Below are 23,759 nucleotides of genomic sequence, written 5' to 3' on the forward strand. Positions count from 1 at the left end.
CCCTAACCCTAACCCTAACCCTAACCCTAACCCTAACCCTAACCCTAACCCTAACCCTAACCCTAACCCTAACCCTAACCCTAAAATAACCCTAAAAAACTGTGGACAAGGCGGCGGATGGGATGGAGCCATCATTACGCTGCCTGGCAGGGAGACACCAAAGCGCTAAGAGTGCCAACTGTAAAGCTCCAAGGACAGAGTAGCTGGTCTAAAGGTAGCATGTTAGCAAATAGCGATTCTGTGAGATGTAGGATGCATATACTGGATACTCACTAGTTTGATTGTGTGAATGGGAGATGGGATGGTAGCAACGCTGGCACGTGATAGACGCGCGAGACGCCCTGCTCCAAGGATCATGAACAAAACGGCAGGAACGATGGAGAAAAAGGTCTGCTCAAAGTACAGGGTGAAATCGAAGTCGTTACGACAGCTTGAGGGGACAAACGGACCCAAGCGCTGGTCGGCCTTCGATCGACATCTTCGAGTTAGCAATCTTCTCTCGAAAATCAGGGGAGTACTTCGGGAGTTTCCAATAATGTTATATTACAACTCGGGAGACAGCGGAGGAAGAGGGATTAAACTTGAATGAGTCATACCTCAAGACAGAGTGTTGTTGCGGACATTCTGGCAACGCTCGTGAGAATGGAGTGCAAACACGAGGATTGCAAGATGGCTCAGACAGCGATGATTGAAGGATCATGGGAAAATGCACGGAAGGCTGATGAGGCTCAAGCTGACGCGATAATTCGATCAAACTCCTTATTAAGAAGAGTTTAAAGTGAGATGCAACAATGCAATGTTTCTGCAGAGTACGTACGAAGTAGATCGGCGGTAATATCGCCCCGCACTATACTCGATAATGAAAGACCGGTAATTTACTTGTATTACGTCGGATTACACTTAATTACAGTTAAGGACCACAAATTACGCATGTACGCACGATAACCTGCTGAGTTGGGATTACGGCACTTAAGCGCATTAATGATAACCCGTGCATACTGTAATTTTACTGCATCACACCCTAGTCGACTGATAATGGCATTTGACTCACAACGACTTCTCCTCTCTCCTCTTCCCAGCGCACTCTTTCAAGAGCACAGATATGGAGGAAGTACCACAACCACAGACCTCTCCCTTGCTGGCTGATTCTGCTCAACCTCAAGATGCCGCTCAGGATATCAATCCATGGAGCGTTAGCGGTGCCGTTGTCGACGGAAAGCTGAAGGAGATTGACTACAATCGACTCGTCCAAACTTTTGGAACAAAATTGATCTCCACCGACCTCCTGGAGCGCTTCGAGCGAGTGACAGGCCATCCGGTGCATCCTTTCCTTCGGCGAAATCTCGTCTTCAGCCATAGGGACCTTGACTGGATTCTTAGTCGGCATGAGAAGGGCGAGCCCTTTTTCTTGTACACCGGTCGGGGACCTAGTAGCGATAGCATGCACCTGGGCCATATGGTTCCCTTCACATTTACCAAGTGGGTAGCTTTTTCATTTCATGGCGATGGGTCCAAGAAATGCTGATTATTATGCTCAGGTGGCTGCAAGATGTTTTTGATGTGCCTCTGGTCATCATGATGACCGACGACGAGAAAATCATCTTCGGCAAAAAAGCTCACACTTTGGAGGAGATGCGAGCATTCACCCGGCAAAATGCCAAAGACATTTTGGCCGTAGGTTTCGACCTGAAAAAGACATTCTTATTCAGTGACTTCGACTTCATGGGCAAAGCTTTCTACGAAAATGTGGTGCAGATATCTCGCCTCATCACGTACAATACGAGTAAAGCAGTCTTTGGCTTCAATGACAGGTACCACAGTCCCTTTATGCCATCGTGTTTGCAGGGGAATTATTTACTGACCCTCTGTTGCGCCCTCGTTACAGTGATAACATTGGCAAATCTCACTACGTTGCAGTACAATCAGCTACAGCCTTTGCAACCACTTTCCCTCACATCTTCGGACCGGACCAGAAAAAAAACGCCAAAATCCCCTCTCTCATCCCATGCGCGATCGATCAAGATCCCTATTTCCGCGTCTGTCGCGATGTAGCACCGCGTCTCGATTACTGCAAACCGGCATTGATCCACGCTAAATTCTTCCCGGCACTACAAGGCCCTGGATCCAAAATGAGTGCTTCCATTGATTCCAGCGCCATTTTCATGAATGACACCCTGAAGCAAATGTACGTCTCATTCTGAAAAATAGCTAGGATGCCTCCTAATCGTGTCTACAGTGAGAAGAAAATTAATAAGTATGCATTTTCTGGTGGTCGTGACACATTGGAGGAGCAACGTCGATTGGGTGGTAATCCAGACGTGGACGTTTCCTATCAATATCTCAGTTTCTTCTCCGATGATGATGAGGAACTCGAGCAGATCCGGACTGGCTACGTGAAAGGAGAGCTTCTCACGGGCGAATTGAAGAAGAAATGCATCGTCAAGCTGCAAGAATTTGTGAAGGCGTATCAAGCTCGTCGTGCAACAATTACGGATGAGCTGCTTGATGAGTTTATGAAGGTGCGGCCTCTTGTGTGGCATCAGGGTGGAAGAAATTCGTGTAGATGACTATGACAATGATAATGAATTCAATGAAAGAATGATATATTTAAAATATTTTTACTGAGATCTCCCGGGTAGATTTTGTCTAACTGATTGGCTCAACAGTAAAAGGTACTTCGCTCTCCAGGCTTTCCACTCGGCCTAGCAAGAATTCCAAATTTCTGAACGCCGCACTAGGTTGATACTGGGGAACTGACAACCACATTAGTTTGCGTTGACCCACTATCTGGGGCCGACTTACCCATATGCCCGCACAAATTGACTTCCACAAACGTCAACCCTCTTTCCGACCTTGTCCGACCCATGATTCCTGACGCGGCCGACATGTTCGCATCCGGCGGGACATAAAACGTCCCATCAACCGGACCTTGAAAGCCTTGCTGCCCACTCCACGTCATATTCTGGATCGCAAGGAGCGTCGCGTTTGGGAGAATCGTGTAGTCCATGTCACCTTGGCCAATAATGGCTCGACTGACCTTTTCGATGACCCGTGGCAAAACCGTCTGACTGGTCCACAGACCAGCGGCGGCCGTCAGATCGATGTCGTTGACGAAAACCGGGTTGTTTGTGCACTCGGACCAGGTATAGTTAGGAGCATGAATAGCCTTTTGGACTTCGGGTCGGTTGAAATAGATAGATGCGCCAGCTGGAACGTAGCTGTATGCCCCAGGGGAGCCGAGTACATCCCACAGATTTGGACATGTCGTCGCCAGGTGATAGGGGTCCCAACACTGCCTTTGGTGAGCAATAACTAGGAAAATAGGAGAGGGAAGCGCTTACCGGGTTGGGAATGAAAGCATTGTCTCCGATGGTATAGTACAGATCACAACCCGAGGGAGCGGGTGGCATCGGCCCAATTGGAGGAAAAGTCATATATTTCTCGATGAAATCGGTCGCGCCGCATGACTTGGCTCGTGTACGAATTTCATCAGCAAATGTTTGATTGAATGCAAACAGCTTCGACCAAGTCTCGTACGTCGAATATGCAAAGAGCTCTCTCTCGACATCATTGGATGCAATGGTCGGGTCATAAATCATGATGCCGTCCAGGTTGTAAAGACTGGTATCATTTGCATCTAACATTGCGTTCGCAATATAAGGAACGAACATTCCTGCAACTCAGAAGGTCAGTGGTTTACGGCCTATTTGACCAGAGAAACAGAGTACAGAAGGCATCACGAACCAGCATACGACTCCCCCGTTAGGTAAATTTTCTTGCCCTGCAGTCCGAACAGCTCCACAAAATTCTTCAAGAAACCTAAGAATTGTAACCCTACGTCCACTTCTGAAGTCACATTTGCCTGACCAACCGAGAAGCCCGTCCCGAGTGGTTGATCGATCCAGATCATGTTCGTGAGACGGTGCCAACTATATGGATTGGAGACGGGCTTGAAGGTGCCATACTGCCATAGAAAGGGCCCGTTCTCTTGGAGGAAGCCTTCCAGTGAGCTACATCCTGGGCCGCCGTTCAACCATATGGTGATGTCTTCAGTTGCATCAGGATTCGTCGACGGGAAAAACCAGAAGTAGAGTTTCCGGTCCTCGTCGGGGAGATTGGAAATTGGGAGTAGACCAGAATATGACTCTCCCACGTCAAAGTCAACATCTGGGATCGCGGAACCATCCACGGCGAAGGCTGATAGAATGGCATCTTATCAGCATCTACAGTCTACAGTCTACAGTTATATCCTGAAGTCAAGTCAGACGAACCTTTTGTTTGCTCATTCAAATATTGTCCACTACGCCTCTCGACACTCTGATGCTGTGAGTGCTTAGCCGAGTGAGCTGCTTGGCGTAGGCGACGTTGCTCATGGAATGCAGCATGGCCACGGTCAGGACCACCATAGCTACTGAAAGCTCCTGCTGCTACGCTCGAAGCTCGCAGCAGCCATAACAGCCAGTATGCTACGGCCGCAATGCTTCTCGGCCACATCTTCAGCCCTCTCATCGTTCAATGGAGTTAATTATGCACCCCACTATTGAGCTCTCAAGTGATAAAATTGGCGGGGGATTTGAGGATTGTAATTGTAAAAACTAAATTAATTGGTATGTGTCATGTTATTGTTATAGGTCTATTACAAAGATGGCATATTATGTAGGTATAGCCAGTATCTCACCGTCTTTCCCGGTGCATTTCCTAGCTAAATGGGTCATGTCCAAATAAGGTTAGGAGTCACCGAGGACACACCGGGTGTGGCTGAAGCCCTGCGGGAACTAAAAACTGCCGAAAGTGGCACGTGTGCATTTATATTATATTTGGTTGTAATACGGAGTGGTATTTACTTCGTAGCTTGTTATCGCGAGTGCCAATTGCGGCCACTTGCCGTACGAGATGGCGCCAGATTCAGCCCCATAGCACGACATGACATGCATAAACTTTGAGTTCATCTCGCCGAAAAAACCAATCAAGCTTTCATCAAGCTTTCGTTTAGTACCTGCCCAGCTTGTCAAGTAGGGTTCTCGTCAATTTGCCACGATGTCATGAAACATACTTGATGAGTAACACTGCGTTTTGCGTTTCCCCCCACCCCCACCCCAGAAATCTTTTTGGTCGGCTCGTAACTGTGGAGCCATGCAATCATTGTCTTCAAAGCGGAAGGTGGCATCAGAGTGTGAATGCGAGAAAGATGACGGAAAGGAGAGAAGAGAAGATGCGCAAAGAAAAATTTGTTGTGGTACAGCAAAAGGTTTAGTTTCAACGCCCCTATAAGGCGCGGCTAGTAGTACGGAGGTATAGCCTATAAATAAGGTAGTAGAGCTAGCAGGGGGCCTGTTGGTACCAACTGTCGGTGTACAATCTAGACAAGGGATCTATTGGTATACTTCGTACATGTAGAAACTAGGGAAAAAATAGCCCATAGATGTACGAGATTTCTTGTTTTCACCCCTACTGCATGAATTCAAAAAGGGGTTAGAGGGGCGAATTTCCGGTCTAGAAACTATACAACCTATGCTGCATGTGATATTAGTCGTTACCAGACAGTTGGTACCAACAGATCCCCTACTAGCTCTGTTACCTACCTTATGGGCTGTACCTCCTTACATGCTGCATGAACGAAGGATGTTTTCCGGCCGATGGCGGAATGGCGAGGAAGAGGGGGTCAAATGCTCTCCCCCATCGTAGTAGTGATCATGAATCTTCTCGATCCCGAGTGGCATACAGTTTCTTCAAAGTCCTAGCCCTTCTGGTGCAAAAAATCAAGAGCACCCAACATCAGAATGAATCAATCTACCAAACACGATGGGCTCTCTGAGCCTCTGATGTCCGACTCCGATTCTAAAGCTAAAGCAAAACCTCAGACCCGATTTCCAAAACAGATGACCAAGAAGAACCGCACTCAGATCCTTCTTTTCGTCCTCCTGGGAGCTTTTGTTGTGTCGTTGCTATGGAGCTTGGGCCTTATCGCCCTTCTTAGTCAGGCACGAAGAGCGAACTCGCAATCCTCGTATGACGGAAGTCCTGAAGTCCTCAAAGGATGAGACTCTCAGAAATCGGGTACATCGTCTATCAACATTCTCCATTGCGGTGATAACCCCAATGAGGCGAGAGCAGTGGGTTGCAAGTTTCAAATCCATAACTATGCATGGGTTCCCGCACCGTGCTTCGATCCAGTCTTGCAAGAGGAATGGCTGAAGATTCGAGACTGGGAGTACTATACCGACAAGTACGACGAAGGCGAGCAGGTGGACATCTCTGTGGCCTTGGCGGGGGAGAGGTATCTATATTCGACGTGGGGTCAACATACTGAGCATTGTGCCTTTACATGGAGGAAATTCACTCGTTCACAGTCAGGCTCGGGGGTTTTGTTGACTAATCGAGATGTCTCTTACGACCATGTTCATCATTGTTCAGATGCACTGCGGACGAAGTTTGAGCATCCATGGAGCAATGTGAATACGAAGGTGACGGTGGAATTCCATATGTGCTAGACAGATTTAGCCATGGAATTGGGGCGGAGGGGTAGAATTTCAATCTTTAGGTCATCTTGCTGTGTCAAAACTTAGGCCTAAATTCATTGCAATTCATTTCGCTCCTGATTTCAGAAAGCCAAACATGAATGTGAATGTGTATGCTAGAAAGATGTTTGCTCTGCTGTCCACTCAGAAAATATATTTCTCATTCAGTTATGTAAGGAGACATACTACGACTTTCTATATACAAGGAAGCCTAAACTTAGAATGAAGTACGGTTATGGCTATCCTCATGATTTTGGTGTCCAGAGTGACCGGCCATTGCTTTCGCCTTGTCCTCTTCCTCGGCTATCTCCAGCGCCGTGCCATTAAAAACCACGTGCTCCTTCACCCAGTCCACAATAGGCTCCCACTTCCGACATTTGTGTAAAGTGTTGAAGCTGGGACTTTCACCATTGAAGCCATCCGGATCGTTCCAAATAAGGTACGGAGTGACATCCGCAGTGCACATCAAATTCATCCGCAATGTCTCGATGCAATGATCGACGTGCCAACGCACCATCTCTGGTCCACCGTGCCAGGACGACGCGTTGCTGTAGTCCCAGTCATCTTTGTAGGTGTATTGTCGAATGAGATTCTGAAACACTAGCTTAGCCAACTAGATCTGAAATGATCTAGACATACATACTAGACAATGGATTTGATGGAACCCCTCCAGTAAGCCAACAGTAGGACTATCAGGCTCCCCCGGATTGACACGACGCCAGTCGAGGTCCTTTGACTGATTCAGAGCCTCGATTTTATTCATAGGAACCGGAAATGCCCCATCTGGACACGAGTCAGAGCTGTCCTTTGCCAGTATCTTTGTGAAATATCACTGTGCAGGACTGCTATCCAAATATAAAATTTCAGCGGGGACTGGACTTACATTTCCACAAATCCATCCATGCCTGTTCAAGTTCAGCATTCGGCTTTCCTCTGTATTTCGTAGGCGCCGTAGAGAACTCGTTTTCGAAAGTGACCCATTCATATTCAACGGCATCCATGACCGGTGCTATTTGGAAAGTACAATTTAGCAATGTCTTCAGCAAAAACCTCAACAGTCAATAACTTCACCATATACTTACAGTATGCAGACATTCTCGTAGAGCACTCCCGGTCCGTTGGGCCAAACGAATGCGTGACCACCGACCCAACAAAAAGGGCCATAGAAGCAAGAAATAGCCCGATATTCAAACACAAAGCCCGACGTGGAATTGAAGCTGGCTCTCGTTGGTAGGTGTGGTCCATTTCCTCAGCTGTAGGACTGTCAAGGAAGGGAGAAGTCTGTTCGTCCATTGACGAGTTTTGCGACAACGGGCTGAAAGCTTTCTTCTCTTCCGCTGCCATTCTTTTGCTCAAATTCCATGGAGCCATCTTCTATGTGAGAGTTTTGCGTAGGAGAACGAGTTGATCGGGAGAAATTGAAGGAAAGATAGGGGGACTGAACGACTCCAGATTCTAAGCTGTTTTTGGGAGATGGGTTCGTCGGTTAGCCAGTCGATTTGTCTCTGCGCAAAAGACTCTGGATGATCTTTACTGTTGACAAATAAAATCATCAAAATGATAAGCAACCTCTATGCAGGAGAGTAAAGATATCGGTCTTCTGTTTGGTTTCGGAAGCTTATGAAGGTACAGCCTGGAATGATAGTCATAGGCCCACTTTTAAGCTTTACCGAATGCGGTACAAGGTAGTTGTTGTGCTTCAAAGCGCTAATTAAGTGAGAACGGTAATCACATGAAGACGTTGCTTTTAGTAACCGTATTAGGAAGGCGTGCTTCACTATAATGTTACTATGATCACTATCTCCTCTAGTACCAATTCCAAGGTGGCAAGTATTTTGAGCTGAATGAGGGGTAGGCAATGCTACCAAATTATGTCTCTGCTAGAGTCAAATTTGGCGAGATACGTATAGCCTCCGATTTGTTGCTGGGGGAGACAACACTTGAACGTCAGACTATCACACTCTAGGAATGTGGATTAGCTTGATCAAGCACGTCTTAGAAGCTGAGCTGACAGATACACAGAAATAATAAACGAGGATCTTACATATTCATGCATGATACGGGTGCTTACGACCTGCGGTTATGCGAAGGTATTCCCACCAACATTATCCCAGCAAACTCATATAGCAGTAACCCTGATCCAAGGATATACATTAATGTCGTGGGGTGATCTGTGGATCAATGTGCTCATATTCTTTCCAGATAGGATCCTCATTGAGCTCGGTCCGACTCAACTTATGCATGTTTCTGGTGGAATGTTACATTCGAAGAAGCCAAAGCACGCAATCTTCGAGCTCTTGTGAAATATCATTATACCGCTGATCTACAATGGGCAAAAAAGTATGGATATTCCGAAATCGGTAGCGTTGAGAAAGTGGGATGAAGCAGTAGGGGTTGGAGACCAAGCTTTGCCAACTCGGCAGTTAGCAAACTAACTGTCCTTGTGCTCGAAGTTTAAAACCAGCTCATCCTTCCTAAAAGATTCAATATCTTCTTCACTTCCACTCAGAGTCCTCATCAAATCTTGTCTCAAACCACTTCCCAGATTCCAGCTTCTCTATCTTCAGACCTCTTCTCCAACAAAAAACACTTTCTCTCAAAATGAAGACCGCTACCGTCATCACTGTTTTCGGACTCGTTGCCGCCACCATGGCTGGCCCTCTCAAACGAGATGTCGAATGGACAGAGAAATACGTCAAGCCAGCCGAGGCTCGTGACGTTGAGTGGACTGAGAAATACGTCAAGCCTGAATCTCGCGATGTCGAATGGACTGAGAAATACGTCAAGCCCGAGTCTCGTAACGTTGAGTGGACCGAGAAGTATGTCAAGCCCGACTCTCGCGACGTTGAGTGGACTGAGAAGTACGTTGCTTCTGAGTAAATCAACTACGCCAGCTCAAACGGTTGCCCTTAGCTTCGAGCGGTATGATGATGCTGTTATGGCTTGATGACGGAGATGAGCTTCTGTGGGGAATGGAAGAAGATACTAGGCGTGGGACTGTGAATTGGACTTGCAGCGAAGGTGGTTATGGGACTTGTTGGACTCTGCTTCCTGACTCTATTTAAAACCTTTGAATCAAAGTGCGATTAGTAGGATGATGCTCTCAAGATTGGACGTTCACTATTACCTGTCCCTCTCCCTGTCTATGTGCCCGTTCCTATGCTCGTGTCTTTGTGCATGCTACACTTTCGCATCTTGGTTGTGACCAAATAATAGATGGGAGGGAGATAAGTACCGATGACCACAAATATAGCGTTAGGGGCTAGTCTGATAGCAAAGGAGCCCAAGGTCATGGAAAAGGTACTTACTCGACTCCAAAAGGTCTAATTGGGACAATCGACAAGCCCTAGTAAGACACTTTGTCAAACTTACTTGAGAAGGAATAGATAGTGCCTCAAGGGTCATTATTTCGTGATAACCTATTTGAAAAAACTTGCGAGAAGAGACAAAACCGAAACGAGGCTAGAGTCGTTCAAGATGTTACTCGATTAATTATCCCTTCTGCGGAAACCCTTCTAATACTCGGTGCCACACACCTTGAGAGTTTAGTCGAAAGCGTCAACGAAGGTTGGAACAATTCCATCCCTATTACTAAGACTCGTCCACAACCTGACTATGCTACACGATTCGGCCGAGAGGCGTTCACGGAAGATTAGCTTAAAAAGCTTGAATCTTTCGTAGGCGAGCTTATATATAATTCTTTCTTCATAGCCACGTACTATATATACTTCCCGTTTCTAACCTGCGAAGTAAAATACGGCGCCGTAGTACTTGATATCGCAGACCGACAGAATACTCATAGTACAACGATAGCTGTGAAGGGGGTTGTCGACCTCTTCAGGCTAGTGAAGCGCGAACAGGAACTCCATCGGGAAATCCTCGCCTTCTCAACCTCGCACGATTACCGGGCAGTGTAGATCTACAGCTACTACCCTATAATCAAAAGAGACGAGACTACCTTCTGCCGCCATCCGATCTATACGTTCGACTTCACAGCACTAGATGGCAAGGAAAAGTGGACAGCATACAAGTCCACAAAGAACGTCTACGATATGTGGATGCCGACTCATTTAAAAAAGATCTGTTCAGTGATCGATGAGTTGCCTCCCGATATAGACTTTGAGGTCTCGCAGGAATCTGAGCTAGGGGAATCCGGACTTTCACAAGGGCTGGAGAGCTATCATCTCTCTGATCAATCAAATCAATCAAGCCATGTTCCCTCACGAGATGTCACCCTAGATACTTCATTTTCTCAAAATATTGAGCGGAGAGTATTTAAAAAGTTAAAGTAAAGGGAACAGCCTATAGAATTGCACTATGCTCCGAGTCTTCAGTGGCGATGCCTTTATTCTGATGCCGGCTGTGTAACGATTCTCGAATCAGGACCGAATGGGGGGGCGGTGACTTGCGTGGTGTTTCCGGGAACTCGACCCCGGTCGTGGAAAGTTGTTATTCATGACCAAGCTTGCTGAGAGGGTGGAGTTCTTTGATCACGAGAACCCTTATTAAATATTCAAGTCCGAAGGGGTCGAGTTTTCTTCTTTCTAATTATCGAAGCAATCGCATCGATATCATGCTCTGCAGTTTTATTTCCCCCAAAGCACAGACATGCGGACTCGCATGAATGACTGGGTGATTAGGCAATTGATTTTCTGCTTTGATATACGCTCGATGTTACTTGAAGAATGATGAAGGCTGAGTGATTAGGCAATTGATTTTATGCTATGATCTAATTATGATGTTGCTTGTATTTGACTTAGTTACTTATACTGCCCTAATACAATTGTGTTCAACCTAAATCAATACCAAACCGGAAATACCAAACAGAAAAGAATATATCAGACTACTTCCATGTTCCATTATTTAGCTCATAATAGGTACCTAAAGTTTGTTTACTTTCTATTCTCTTATTGTGCATGATAAATTTGATATCTACTAGCGTGTCAGTGCAGGTTTGAGTGTCGTACCAGGCGAGATGAAGAGATGATTTGACCAACGGAGTTGATGAAAATCGCTACGGAATATACTTAGCGTAGTAGAGGAGTGGAGTTACGGAAGTATACTATGAGATCCTTCACGGCGGATAACTAACAACGCAAAGCTCCGATGCAAGAAGCGCAACCTGCAGATATTGGAATTGATTGTTGGCTCTTTGCAAGGGGCACGATGTAGCAGTTCTAATAACGTAGATCATCTTAATGGAAGGCGCGCAATCTGAATTACTTCCCGACCTTGTATAATAGATACAACACTATGGGTAAATGCAACGACGCACAGCTCCGATGCAAGAAGCGCAACCTGCAGATGTTGGAATTGATTGTTGGCTCTTTGCAAGGAGCACGACGCAGCGGTTCTAATAACGTAGATCTTCTTAATACGAGGCGCGCAATCCGAATTACCTCTCGACTTCGTATAATAGATCCAATACTACGGGTAAATGCAACGACGTATAGCTCTGATATAAGGCGCGCAACTTGCAGATACTAGAATTATATATTTTCTCATTGCAGGAAGCACAACGCAGCGGTTCAATACAATAATGTAGACTCAAGGCAAAAGCTATCTGAGACCGCCAGGTTGTGGATTTGAGGTTTTACACTGCATTCGCCATTCTAAAAATACCGGACACCCATTTCAGCAGCCCTCGTTCTTCAATTTCATAATGGACCAAGCACAAGTTATGCACGTTGTGTCCAAGGCTGACAATACAGTACATGCCACCGTTGGGCTGAAGCCTACCGATGAAGCCCTGGCCCCTTCGTCCATTCGAGTTGCTACCTCTCTCATTAGTCTGACGTCCAATAACCTCAGCTATGCTCGTGGGGGTGACTTTCTCCATTGGTGAGTACACGTGACCTGATATCGGCCTTTATTGTTGCTAATCTTGGCTTTCAGGTGGAGTACCTATCCAGTACCGAGCACTGCTCCAGCACCTTACAATGACTCCAAAGCATGGGGTATAGTTCCCGCGTGGGGATATGCAAGCGTCCTTGAGAGCACTTCTACAATCACCCCTGGCACGGTCATTTGGGGGTTCTGGCCAACTTCAAGCGGTCATACCGATCTTAAGATTCAATCTTCCTCGCCCGAAGGACAATGGACTGAAGTCAGCAAGCATCGATCACAGCTCATGACTATCTACAATCAATACAGCGTGGTTCCTGACTTTCCAAGTACATCTTCTCTATCTGAGAATGAGCTTCAGCAGACGGCCTGGGAGATCCTCTTCCGTCCTACATGGGGGAGTGGTCATTTGATCAGTCAACACGTCTTCACGCCTTCTCCAGAAACCCAGCCTCCCATCCATCCTCTAGGCATTGGTGCAAGCTGGACTGCGTTAGATGCGGATCTCTCGAGCGTTGTTATCGTTAGCCTGTCGGCGTCTGGCAAGACGGCAAGATCTTGTGGATGGCATCTGTCTCAACGTCCGAAAGTTTCAGGCCCTCTAGGAATCCTGCAAATAACATCGACTCCTAACATTGGGACAGAAGGCCCTATTGCAAAACGGACTATTGCTTATGGCGATGTTTCCAGAGCTGAGACGTTAGAATGGATCGCTAGACTCAAACCTTCGAAGATTGTTGTTCTGGATTTTGGCGGCAGGGGCAATTCACTGGACAATTTGCTTGACTCCCTGAAAGGCAATTCAGCATTGGCATCCTTGAAAGTTACTATTGTGCAGATTGGCAGCGAGCAAAAGGTAATCTCCTATACTAACTCCCGACCAATATCTAACAGCGTACAGGTTTACACAAAGGAGGAAGTTGTTGCGGGGCAGGAGAATTTGGTTAAACTTGGCAAAATTCAATTCAACAGCTCAGATGTTCGAGACGCAGTCATCGCACTTAGCAGTCCAGAAGCTTTTGCTGAAAGTGTAAAGCCAGTTTGGGCGAAGTGGGTCAGCGAAAGCAGAAAGCTCATACCAGACATGCACATTAAGGTGGGCAAGGGTATTACGGGAAGTGGTGGCATTGAAGGTGGTTGGGAGAGACTTTGCAAAGGATGTGTGGGTACGACTGAAGGCTTACTCTACAAGCTCTAAATGCCGTCCATGGGGTTTCGACGATCCTTGAGTCAATTATTTACTCATGAATGGACTATTTTTCACAAGACGTTATTATGTACTGAAATTATTGCATTTTGTCACTTTGGCTGATCGGTCTATGCAATAAAGTTGGAATTCCAATTACACCTATACGAAATTCCATCCTTGATAAGCTGCTGAATCTGAACATATCAAGGCAATCAAAAGAGCGTAGCAGAACATCCAGCAAATCCATTTGTCGAAACAAGCATTCGACGACGTCTATCTCGTGAGCTGATACCCACTCACTCCTCCAAGCCAAGCCACTTCTTATGGGCCACTGAACGGGGCCCAGAACGCTAATATGCCACTTGCCCGGTTACATTTCAGGCCATCAAGTTACCACCATGAATCCCGGTAGACGACGTCGAGTCCCACTCAACATCACAAACGCAGTAGAAGCCAGTATACTTATGCCAAATACCAAAGGCAAAACAATGTCAAGCCCAATACCTGGAGCTTTCATAACAGACGGCTTCCCAACTGCCTTCCCCTTCTGACTCTCCAAATCCTGCACTTTCATCTCCCATTCCAAAGTCCCCTCTTGCTGCGTGAACGGCATATACTTCAATAGCGGCGCCTGGCAACAAGTCTTCGCAACCTGCAAGCCCAAAGTCCAAGCCAATAATAGGCAGAAGCCAGCGTTGCACGATGTAGAAGAACCAATTGTTGTAAGCCTGCAGACGGGTAAGCGCCCAGCTGACCTAGAAGATTTCCAGGACTCGGGACTTTCGGGCGTTTTGGTAGGGTTGTAGGGCATCTTTGATCTCGATGTCTGAGGGCTTTTTGTTGGGGTGTGCGGAGATGGCGTCGTGGAGGGCGTTGGCGAGGGCGAGGGCGCTTTCCATGGTGGTGGAACCACCAAAGCCGGCGTTTGGGGTTACCTATGTCAAGGATGAGTAAGTAGAGATTCAGCAAGGACATAGTGGGTGAGATCATACCTTGTGGACACAATCCCAGAGCAAGGCAGTGCGGCTAAAGAACCAATGATCCAAGACACCCTCCTGTAGAGAGGCAATGTGTGCTCCAGTCTTCTTGCGCCAAAGCTCTCTAAACAAAACAGACTCCGAGACAGGGCGATCGGAAACCTTAGCAGCATAATCCTTCATGTCTTGCTCCGTGTAACGGGTACGGCTTGGCCAGCATGTTTGCTCGGATTCTGGGAGCTTGAAATGCGCGGCCAGATAAACTGTGTCGGGCTGGCAGAGCATCAGGAAAGATAGATTGTTAAATGAGGTTCTGTGCATATGGTTTAGTCCTAGGCCGGGTTGCTGGGGGACACAGGCAATGATGGCGTTGTAGGTCACTTTCATATCTGAATGTTCTTATCAGTACCACAGAGAGAGATTTCGGTGGCGGTTAGTACTTACATCTTTTCTCGGCAGCGGAGATATATCCGGGAATGGTCTTATTGGCTTTCTTTCACCTAAATTCTCTCACTGAGCTGTGAACACCATCTGCCCCAACTACAAGATCACCAACTTCCTCCGTACCATCCTCTAGAAGAACCCTGACAATACCATTCTCCTCAATCACGTTCTTGACACAGCATCTCTTACGGATCTTGGATTTACTTTCGGGTGTGTCATATAGAGCCTGGAGGAATCCTCGTCTCTCCAAGGTGAGAGTTGTGTATCCAGTTCTATGAATTTGTCAGAGTTTGATATATGAACTCGCCTCCTAGAGACATACCGTGACGTCACAGATTGGAAGAAGAAATCGTGCACATAAGAGTATCCAGATAGGCCCCGGTTGTAGAATCTCTCCATGGGAACGCATTTTGCCTCTACAGCGTCCAGGGTTCCTATTTGGTACAGGATTCGGCAGCCGTTGGGATGGATACTGATACTGGTACCCCAAGGTAGAGCAACAACTCCCTTGTCAAGTACAACATAATCAATGTTTGCCTGTTCCAGATTATGAGCAAGAGTCAAGCCGGCAACTCCTCCTCCGACAATGACGACTCGGGATAGCTTCTCCTTGGAAACTGGGACGCTGTTTGGAACAACTATAATGAAGTCTAATGAGATAGTACTACAAGAAAGCGTTGGAATAAAATTGTGAATGGAACCGACGGTTTTCAGATACAAACTAGATCAACAAAAAAGATACGCCCAAGCTGCAGCGGTCAAGGTATGCACTTGCATTTTGAAGGATTGTACAGGGTCCAGACTATTGCCACACTCACCCTAGGGGCTAAGCGGCCGAAGGTCTTATGTTTCTCCAGGGCTCAAGCCTCGAGGGTTCTTGGCTGGCCAGGTCGCTCGTATCGACGCCGGCCGAGATATACCTGTGGCGGTTTGAACACATCCCGCGTGTTGCATGTCATTGAAAAAAGGGTCTGCTTGCTCGGCCGTTCGAGAGTTTATGCCGTAGGCAAGGAGAAAACCTTGACTGACCTGAACCTGAACCCAGCTCCGTCCGTGCTCGTACCCTAAGACGGGAAAGAAGGGAGCAAGGAAGATGTCGAACGAGGACATAATGCTGCTGAGTTGTGCCATGATGGAGTCACTCTTCGAGTCTCGTCACAGGTCCTTTGAGCTTTCTGTTTGCCAACCCCCTCCCCCCCCTTCCCCTCATTCGCAAAGACGACGACTCAGCAAGACTCTCCTTCCTCAATTAGAGCAATGAATACCTACAGTTCTAGCAATGGGAACGTCGATATCATATTCGTCGGTGGGGGAACAGTAGCATGTGTTGCTGCGGCACGTTTGGCCAAAGCTGATCGAAGTTTGAAGATTCTCCTTGTGGAGGCGGGCAAGAACAATTTTGAGGACCCTACGGTCACGAACCCTGCATTATTCGGCGCGCATTTAATGCCAACCAGCACGACTGCACTGGTGATTCTACCAATTGCTTTCTAGTCAAGTACCCGAGGATGTGAGAAATGTTGGGTATTGCAACACAAATCTCACAGAAAAATATAGTTCTATAAGTCCAAATCCTCAGCACATCTTGGTGACCGTGAAGGTATTGTACTGGCTGGTGGAATTCTCGGTGGTGGCTCCTCCGTTAATTAGAAAAGAATAAACTTTAAGGTATTTCTGTCCTTATGCAAGCTTATCACGAGAAGTTCGCAGCGGCTATAATTAGGTTTCCAAACTCGTCAATCTGACAGAGCCAATTGTCAAGCCGTTTCCCATAATCACCTATCCCCAATTGAACGTTGAGGATATCCCCATAAGTCAGACCGATTCCAGAATCAGGTCTGGTTAGCTGAGACTGGAGTTTCCGCTCCCATTCGGATTCACACGATGCCTGCCACAGCATTCTTGAACATGGAAGCGTCAGCTTCTGAAGCTGTGAGCCGTCGTTGCAGTATGGGGCTAGACCTTCCGAAAGATCAAAAAGAAGATCTATTATGCAGATCAAAGTAGTAGTCCTTAGTAGAATTTAGCAAATGGTTCATCGGTTTTTGGAAAGCTATATACCGTGTCAGGGATTCAACCAAACCCCAATCTTTCCAAACTGTTTTTCCATCTTTCGATAGAACACTATGTCTAACAGTGACTCCACTCATACGCTTACCTAATTTCTATTGAATGATTAGCATATCGTTGTTCCATTATAAGCAGGATGTTATGGAGCTGGATACTTACCATCATCGTATGAATCAGTGGTATGTCGAAATCTGTAGCATCTTCATCCTCCTCGGAAAGCCTCAAGAGCATATAGATTGTAATAGCCTGAAGTGCGGCGATAAGTTCAACATCGCTAAACAGAAAATTCTGACCACTTGTTAGTTTAACTCTGTTGTAGATATAGGAAACAAAATACCTCAGCAGCTAACCTTTCCTGCTCCATACGAATCGTCTTCCAGATGAAGCCCGTGTTACTTTTATTCTTGACATTGAACATCTGCACGATACCCGCACAAATAGAAAGAGGCCCAGGAAGTGAGGTGTGCAAACTTGAGTTTGGCTCGTTGGATAAGCAGCTATGATGAATAAAAGGCGGCAGCTTATTCTCAAGAAACATACTAGGATATGACCTCATAACACAACCTATATATCTTCTGTTCAACTGCAGTTTCTGATCGTGGTCTCGATTTGGCAGAAAGGATTTGGGTGGCTTTGGTGAGATTGGATAGGGAATTGAAGCGCCAAAAGTATTGTATATAGGAGAGTAAGAAGGATATCGTCCCTCGCCGTAGAGAAAAGGACCAGGTGTGCTTGGATGAAACAGGAAAGCATCGGACATGAGCTCTAAATTCTCACCTGCGGTGATGTTTTCTGTCCATAAGTCTGTGGCAGAAGTGGGTCTTTTCGACGCCTGGAATAATGCAACGGCTGAACTGCTCATATCGGAAGTGCAATCACGTGAGTCTGGTAGAGCAAGCTCATAGTTCGGTATTTCCACCGTCTCGTAGGTAGAGTTTGAGTAGTCGATAAATGCTGCTTCTTTCGTTGTCATCGGTTTATCTGTGGCAATCTCCAGCACACCTTCCAGCGTGCTAGATGGTAATGATGCATCCACAGGCTCCACAGCATCAACGAATGGTGGCCGCTCGAAATGGCAATCGATGCCCTTTGTCCGACAACGAGAGCATTTGGTATGTCGGTTGTGTACATATTGTACTTCACACTGCGTTTTTGATCTGATGCATTGAGCACAGGCTTTCTTTCTTGGTTTTGGGGTTCGAGTCTTTGATTTTTTGCAATAAGACAGATGCCGAATTTGAGGTCTTTCTTTAGAAATTTATTAGATAAATACGTAATATAGTGCGTAATATCACCGATACTCACTCTGATCAAAACCCTTGCCGCATATACTGCACGTGAATGGGGGTTGTGGCTGTGGTTGAAGTAGCACCTGAGATTGAGATATTGTTTCCATTCTGACCAATCATTCCTTTTACCCTGGTACAGTAATACAAGATCTTAATATAGCATCGGAAGGTAATAAGGATTATTCAAGAACTATCGCAGGAGGAGTTTGCATTGCAACGGAGGATATTTGTTACGATAGGTGCAAAATACAGAGAAGTTCTCTAGTTTGGAGGTCCATCGGAATTCCCGTGGTACTTATAACGCAATGTGCCAAGGATTTGTAATAGAAAAAGCTTAATAATACGGAGTACTACTGGGACTCCGTGTTATCTGGCACGTGCTTGATTGTCGGGCACTAATCAGCCCGCATATACAACTTATCAGCCTTTTCAAATGTAGCAAGGGAGGGTTGTGACAGAGCACATGAGAGTACGTGCTCTCAATCAACTTATGAAAACCCTACCTTCGTAGTATATTCCCCCTGCCAGCTCATTTTGCTAAGGGCTGATACGTTGTATGCTTTCAGATAGGTCCGCGGCCTTTATAGGCTTGATCAAATTGAGCCCAACCTATATTTTCAATCTCGCTTCTCCACATGGCTAGAAAGTCTGCGTTCGCTAATGTTGTACACTAAACAAGACAAAGGAATTCCGTTGCCTAGGATTGTATTATAAAGCAAAATACCGATCAAATTAATAAAATGGGAGGAAGGATATGATATAGGAGAATAAGTAAAGGTATAAATGAATCCCTTTCCCGCAACTATCAACTTTTGTTCCTCTACAATATTCTACAGTACCACTTCTCATTAGAATCAATGGCTACATTTCCGGATAGCAAGGCTGCATGGTCAGTAACAGAGAAACAGGAACCTCTCGAAGTAGGACCAGGTTTGACAGACTACCGGCCTGAACCCAACGAAGTGGTCATTAAGGTTCACTATGCCGCCGTCAATCCAACAGATTATGTCGTACGATTCCCTTTCCACCAGTGCTTCTTTCCAGATGGCTAATAGAGCACAGATGCAAGATGATCCTTACGTGAAGTTTGAATACCCATGGATTTTCGGTGTCGACGTAGCAGGCGAAATCTTCCAGCTTGGCTCCGAGGTGACACGATTTAAAATCGGGCAAAGAGTTATCGGCCACTGCGACTCCATCTTCACGAACCTCGTCACCCACGCCGCATTTCAATCTTACACCATTTGTCGCGAGATCCTCGTTGCAGAGGTACCCGACGACCTTCCTCTCGCCAACGCCGCCGTCCTTCCACTTTCAGTTTCGACCGCTGCGTCGGCGCTGTTTATATCTGAACAGCTCAACCTCCCATCGCTGGATCCCAAACCAACCGGAAAGACGGTTATCATCTGGGGTGGTAGCTCGTCCACTGGCAGTTCTGCAATTCAATTTGCCGTTGCTGCAGGCTACAAAGTTCTCACTACTGCTTCCAGTGCCAACGCCGAGTATGTCAAAAGCTTAGGCGCAACCTTCGTTTTTGACCATAAGGACCCAAACGTCGTCAACGATATAGTAGCGGTTTTCAAAACAGAAACGCTCGGTGGGTTCGTGGATTCCGTTTCCCTTGAGGACAGCCAGCTTCATTGTGCAAATATCTTGAGTAAGCTAGGTGGCGGCAAGCTGTCAGTACAACGACAACCCATTCAGGGGGCCCCAGAGAACGTAGAATTTGGATGGGGTAAGTGATTAGACAGACAAAATACAGAGACCTATCTGACTTTTTCATAGTGAATAGTCTTGCCCCCGGCCTCGTCAGGCTTGATATCGGCGACGCCATTTGGCGAAAATTCCTTCCACAAGCTCTTGCGGCTGGCAAGTTTCAGGCAAAGCCCGATCCATTTGTTCTCGAGGGGTTGGATAATGTGCAAACAGGCATCGACATAGTGCGAAAGGGTGTCTCTGCGAAGAAGGTTGTCATTCATGTTAATCACGTTTAATAATAATTTTTCAAGGAATGTATTAGTATGATATAGTATCAATTGAATCGTTATTAGTATCATCTAGTTAAATTACATTATTAAACCTTAGTACGTTATTTAATACATAACTATAACTAGTAACAAGTAGGAACGTAGTGCTAATAAGTTTCTAGAGTTAAAGTAAGCGTGGGTTATATTTATTCTATCTAAGCTAAGGTGAGGGTATTGTGGTGAGGTGGACTGTAATATATTTCGTGTATAATAGTTGCTTCGTCCGGAATATGTGCTCCGTGCTCAAGGAGCGCGATGCACAGCGGTGTCCAGTCGTCGACACTATACGCATGGCCGGAATCCTTGGCATAGACTCCGATTTCTTCGAGAATTTCCGATGGCAGCCTGGGCAGGTTCGCGCAAGAGCTCAGGTTCTTGCTAGTTGCGACGGGACAGATTGATGAGAGGCCGAGCGTGATGTTGCGGGAACAGTTTGTTCATTGATTTCATCCACCACATTGATGACAAGAACTATGCTCAACTGAATGAATTGAATGGTCCTAGCCACGCACACGATTTATCCGCACAGCCCGAGTACCGACCGCCGACGCCCAAACTTTCTCCCGCATATCACTCACGAGGCGACCTGGAGCTAATGGGGTAATGCGCGGCTGACGGGCCTGGATAAAATACAGAGATAGTATTATATACAGCAGAGAAACGAGAAACCAGGAAATTCTTCCTTTTATTCTTGAAGTCTACAAATGTTTAATACTCACCGGTTCAAAGTTGTTCCATGCGGCTCGAAATAGCGTGGATTTACCGATCGAGGCACAAGTTGCTTCTAGCATCCCGAGTCTAAGTCCCCCACAACACCAATACAGCACACGACATTCCAAGGCTATGACACATGCCCTATATACCATATACCAGACAAACTTTAACAACGCTACAACATTCCGACGGTTGAATCTCGCCAGGTCCCCACACGACCTTTCGCAAGGTAAGTCTTGTCAGTTCAAAAAACACATTGCGATGGGCTGACTGCAACCCCTAGTTTGTTCAGCCACGCCATGCTCATCGTTCCACAGCCCCCCTCTCTGCTTCAATAGTTCTCTCAACTCGTCGGCGGACCTTAAATTCGCTCGTTGATTCTCGCTATACAGTCAACCCCAACGACTCATCAGGTTGAGTACCTGCATTGTTTCCTGGATAAGTAGACATTGACTGGATCAATCATCATCTGCCGGCTTAGAGGCAACAGGAAAGAAACAGGAAGGATGAGGGTAAATGATCCAACGGACAAGGTACGCTAACTTCTCAGACCCCTCAAGATCGCATTCCACTTACGCGGCTACAAAGGGCCTTGCTTCTCTGCCAGAAGATATCCTCTACCTCATTGTCCCCTATCTAACCTACCTGGGCCGTTTCCGACTTAAAGTAGCGGGAAGCCATTCCATCACCACCTTTATCTCCGGTCTACCCAGGCCGCCTTTTACTGAATACGTCGCGCAACTGGACACGCATACATCCAAAACAGTGGTTACGAGGACGGACTCGGAAAGGCACTCCACAACGCGTGCGTGGTGGGGTATGATGCACTAGTGTCAAAATTGATCTCCAAATATCTAAACCTGCGAAATTACAAGTTGCTGGAGAGTTGTTTAACTAGTGCAATCAGCTCTCAGCAGAAGTCTGTTGTGCCAGTTGTTCTGAAATATCTACCTCTAGGGCCGTTTTCAGTCCTTGCTGGCCTGCGATCTTCTCATAGGCATTTTCAGGGGCCCTCGTGCATAAAGAATACGGTGGCTGAAGCAGCACTAGAGTATGCCGCTATAAATACCTCGGGATGGGCCGTCCAGTTGTTATTAGAGCATGGAGCGCTAGCCACGTCCGAACGCGGTCTGCACGGCCTTTGTGAGGCCGCTTCTTGTGGCTATGAGGACGTGGTGGTGATGTTGTCCAAGCGAATACGATGGCAAAAGCACTACCAGGTATTAGTAGCCTTGAATTATGCGGTGGAGAACGGCCACGAGGGAACTGTGAAGACTCTTCTACGTACGAGTGTGGAGATGCCACAGAACTACCACAAGCTAGGCGCGATACATCTAGCGGCGAGAGAGGGCCACGAAAGCATCCTCAGACTCTTGCTCCCAAAGGTCCCTGGAGACTACTACGTGCACTCTGGGTTTCATGACGACTACAGCAACAAAGTCTACACACTGGATACACCAGGACACAGCGACGACAGCCCAGTTATTTACTCGCACTATTGGAGCTGTTTGCACTTTGCAATCTATGGCAGGCATTATGAAACTGTCAAATTCTTACTAGAAAGTGAGATTGTACCTCCCCGGGACAAGGACGTTACACCGTGGGATTATCTTAAACATAGGGCAGTGGCCTTGCCTTTTGCTGCGCAGAGGGGTGATGCTGGCATCGTCGACCTACTCCTGTCAAATGGATTTGACGTTTCAATAAAATTAGATGGGAAATGTGCCCTCGAGCTGGCTGCCAAAAATGGCCACACGGACGTTATGGCTTTGATCATGGACGCTGGAATAAGTTTAACCGTGTACCATCTCTTGAATGCGGCAGCAAGCGGTTCTGTGCCAGCAGTGTCACTCCTTCTCGACAGGGGTGCAGATGTGCATGCAAAGTCTCAACTAGGCAACACGCCACTCCATATTGCAGTCGATCATCACCACCCAGAGGTCGTCCATCTCCTTCTCAGATCCGGCGCAGAGACAGACGCCGCCAACCACTATGGGCAGACGCCCTTGCACCGTGCAATTGCAGAGAATCAAGAAGAGTGTTTCGACCTACTCCTGGAATATCGCACTGGGACAGACGCCTCGTCCGGAACCAAGATCAATTACAGAAAGAGAGACATACAATATGCCCTGGTCCTTGCGGTTAAACGCACGAGGTCTCACATGATACCTCAGATTCTTGAGTACGGCGCCGACATCAACGCAGCAGGCTCGAATGGCACGACGCCGTTCCACGAGGCGGCTGCGACGGGAGACATTGCTACGCTTGAAACCGTCCTCGCGTCTGGCGCTCGCAAACATACAAGAGATGCACAGCAGTGGACTGCCTTGCATTATGCAGCCAAAGAGGACCACGGCGGCGCGGTAGCGAAGCTGCTGAGCTGGGGCTTGGACGCCGACGCTAAGAATTCCAGTGGCCAGGTCCCGCTGCACCTTGTTCAACATGAGTCTGGGGCCTACAGGTTGTTGATCGGCCATGGTGCAAACCCTAACGCTAAAGATGATAACGGGATCACTGTGACGGAATGTCAGCGCTTGAGTTACTATAATCAGAACTGTGCTTAAGGCTGGATCATGAAGTTAGGGTAGTTTCATAGATATCAGTTTGAACTAGAGGTAAGACACTAATTTTTAGGGCAAACACGATTAGATCTTGACGAGTGAGCCCGGTTAGCGGATATGAATGTA

At 46.9% G+C, this 23,759-nt stretch overlaps 9 protein-coding genes across 9 annotated transcripts; 5 read left to right on the forward strand and 4 right to left on the reverse strand.

Annotated features, from left to right (window-relative positions):
• Window positions 1-1,102: 1,102 nt before the first annotated feature.
• BP5553_05638 (Uncharacterized protein) lies at window positions 1,103-2,567 on the forward strand (the record flags this gene model as incomplete). The annotated part of the gene is made up of 4 exons (XM_032014261.1): window positions 1,103-1,479; window positions 1,539-1,811; window positions 1,886-2,185; window positions 2,237-2,567. 4 exons carry the CDS (start codon window positions 1,103-1,105, stop codon window positions 2,565-2,567), a joined length of 1,281 nt encoding a protein of 426 aa, XP_031868942.1.
• Window positions 2,568-2,646: 79 nt separating this feature from the next.
• BP5553_05639 (Carboxypeptidase) lies at window positions 2,647-4,509 on the reverse strand (the record flags this gene model as incomplete). The annotated part of the gene is made up of 5 exons (XM_032014262.1): window positions 2,647-2,753; window positions 2,803-3,292; window positions 3,342-3,673; window positions 3,745-4,197; window positions 4,272-4,509. The coding sequence occupies 5 exons, from the start codon at window positions 4,507-4,509 to the stop codon at window positions 2,647-2,649; spliced, it is 1,620 nt and encodes a 539-aa protein (XP_031868943.1).
• A 2,226-nt stretch (window positions 4,510-6,735) lies between these two features.
• BP5553_05640 (Uncharacterized protein) lies at window positions 6,736-7,889 on the reverse strand (the record flags this gene model as incomplete). Its single annotated transcript, XM_032014263.1, has 4 exons — window positions 6,736-7,110; window positions 7,162-7,301; window positions 7,402-7,527; window positions 7,601-7,889. The coding sequence occupies 4 exons, from the start codon at window positions 7,887-7,889 to the stop codon at window positions 6,736-6,738; spliced, it is 930 nt and encodes a 309-aa protein (XP_031868944.1).
• Window positions 7,890-9,119: 1,230 nt separating this feature from the next.
• On the forward strand, window positions 9,120-9,465 carry BP5553_05641 (Uncharacterized protein; the record flags this gene model as incomplete). The annotated part of the gene is made up of 2 exons (XM_032014264.1): window positions 9,120-9,379; window positions 9,432-9,465. The coding sequence occupies 2 exons, from the start codon at window positions 9,120-9,122 to the stop codon at window positions 9,463-9,465; spliced, it is 294 nt and encodes a 97-aa protein (XP_031868945.1).
• Window positions 9,466-12,180: 2,715 nt separating this feature from the next.
• Window positions 12,181-13,560, forward strand: BP5553_05642 (uncharacterized protein; the record flags this gene model as incomplete). Its single annotated transcript, XM_032014265.1, has 3 exons — window positions 12,181-12,359; window positions 12,414-13,218; window positions 13,264-13,560. 3 exons carry the CDS (start codon window positions 12,181-12,183, stop codon window positions 13,558-13,560), a joined length of 1,281 nt encoding a protein of 426 aa, XP_031868946.1.
• Window positions 13,561-14,306: 746 nt separating this feature from the next.
• BP5553_05643 (uncharacterized protein) lies at window positions 14,307-16,103 on the reverse strand (the record flags this gene model as incomplete). The annotated part of the gene is made up of 5 exons (XM_032014266.1): window positions 14,307-14,486; window positions 14,544-14,917; window positions 15,096-15,244; window positions 15,295-15,610; window positions 15,893-16,103. The coding sequence occupies 5 exons, from the start codon at window positions 16,101-16,103 to the stop codon at window positions 14,307-14,309; spliced, it is 1,230 nt and encodes a 409-aa protein (XP_031868947.1).
• A 562-nt stretch (window positions 16,104-16,665) lies between these two features.
• Window positions 16,666-18,438, reverse strand: BP5553_05644 (uncharacterized protein; the record flags this gene model as incomplete). The annotated part of the gene is made up of 5 exons (XM_032014267.1): window positions 16,666-16,984; window positions 17,034-17,137; window positions 17,202-17,330; window positions 17,380-18,290; window positions 18,348-18,438. The coding sequence occupies 5 exons, from the start codon at window positions 18,436-18,438 to the stop codon at window positions 16,666-16,668; spliced, it is 1,554 nt and encodes a 517-aa protein (XP_031868948.1).
• Window positions 18,439-19,188: 750 nt separating this feature from the next.
• BP5553_05645 (putative quinone oxidoreductase) lies at window positions 19,189-20,325 on the forward strand (the record flags this gene model as incomplete). The annotated part of the gene is made up of 3 exons (XM_032014268.1): window positions 19,189-19,341; window positions 19,394-20,066; window positions 20,117-20,325. The coding sequence occupies 3 exons, from the start codon at window positions 19,189-19,191 to the stop codon at window positions 20,323-20,325; spliced, it is 1,035 nt and encodes a 344-aa protein (XP_031868949.1).
• A 2,045-nt stretch (window positions 20,326-22,370) lies between these two features.
• On the forward strand, window positions 22,371-23,636 carry BP5553_05646 (uncharacterized protein; the record flags this gene model as incomplete). The annotated part of the gene is made up of 1 exon (XM_032014269.1): window positions 22,371-23,636. One exon carries the CDS (start codon window positions 22,371-22,373, stop codon window positions 23,634-23,636), a length of 1,266 nt encoding a protein of 421 aa, XP_031868950.1.
• Between the last annotated feature and the right edge of the window lie 123 nt (window positions 23,637-23,759).

This window comes from Venustampulla echinocandica, assembly GCF_003357145.1.
Source record: "Venustampulla echinocandica strain BP 5553 chromosome Unknown scaffold_3, whole genome shotgun sequence".
NCBI lineage: Eukaryota > Fungi > Ascomycota > Leotiomycetes > Helotiales > Pleuroascaceae > Venustampulla > Venustampulla echinocandica.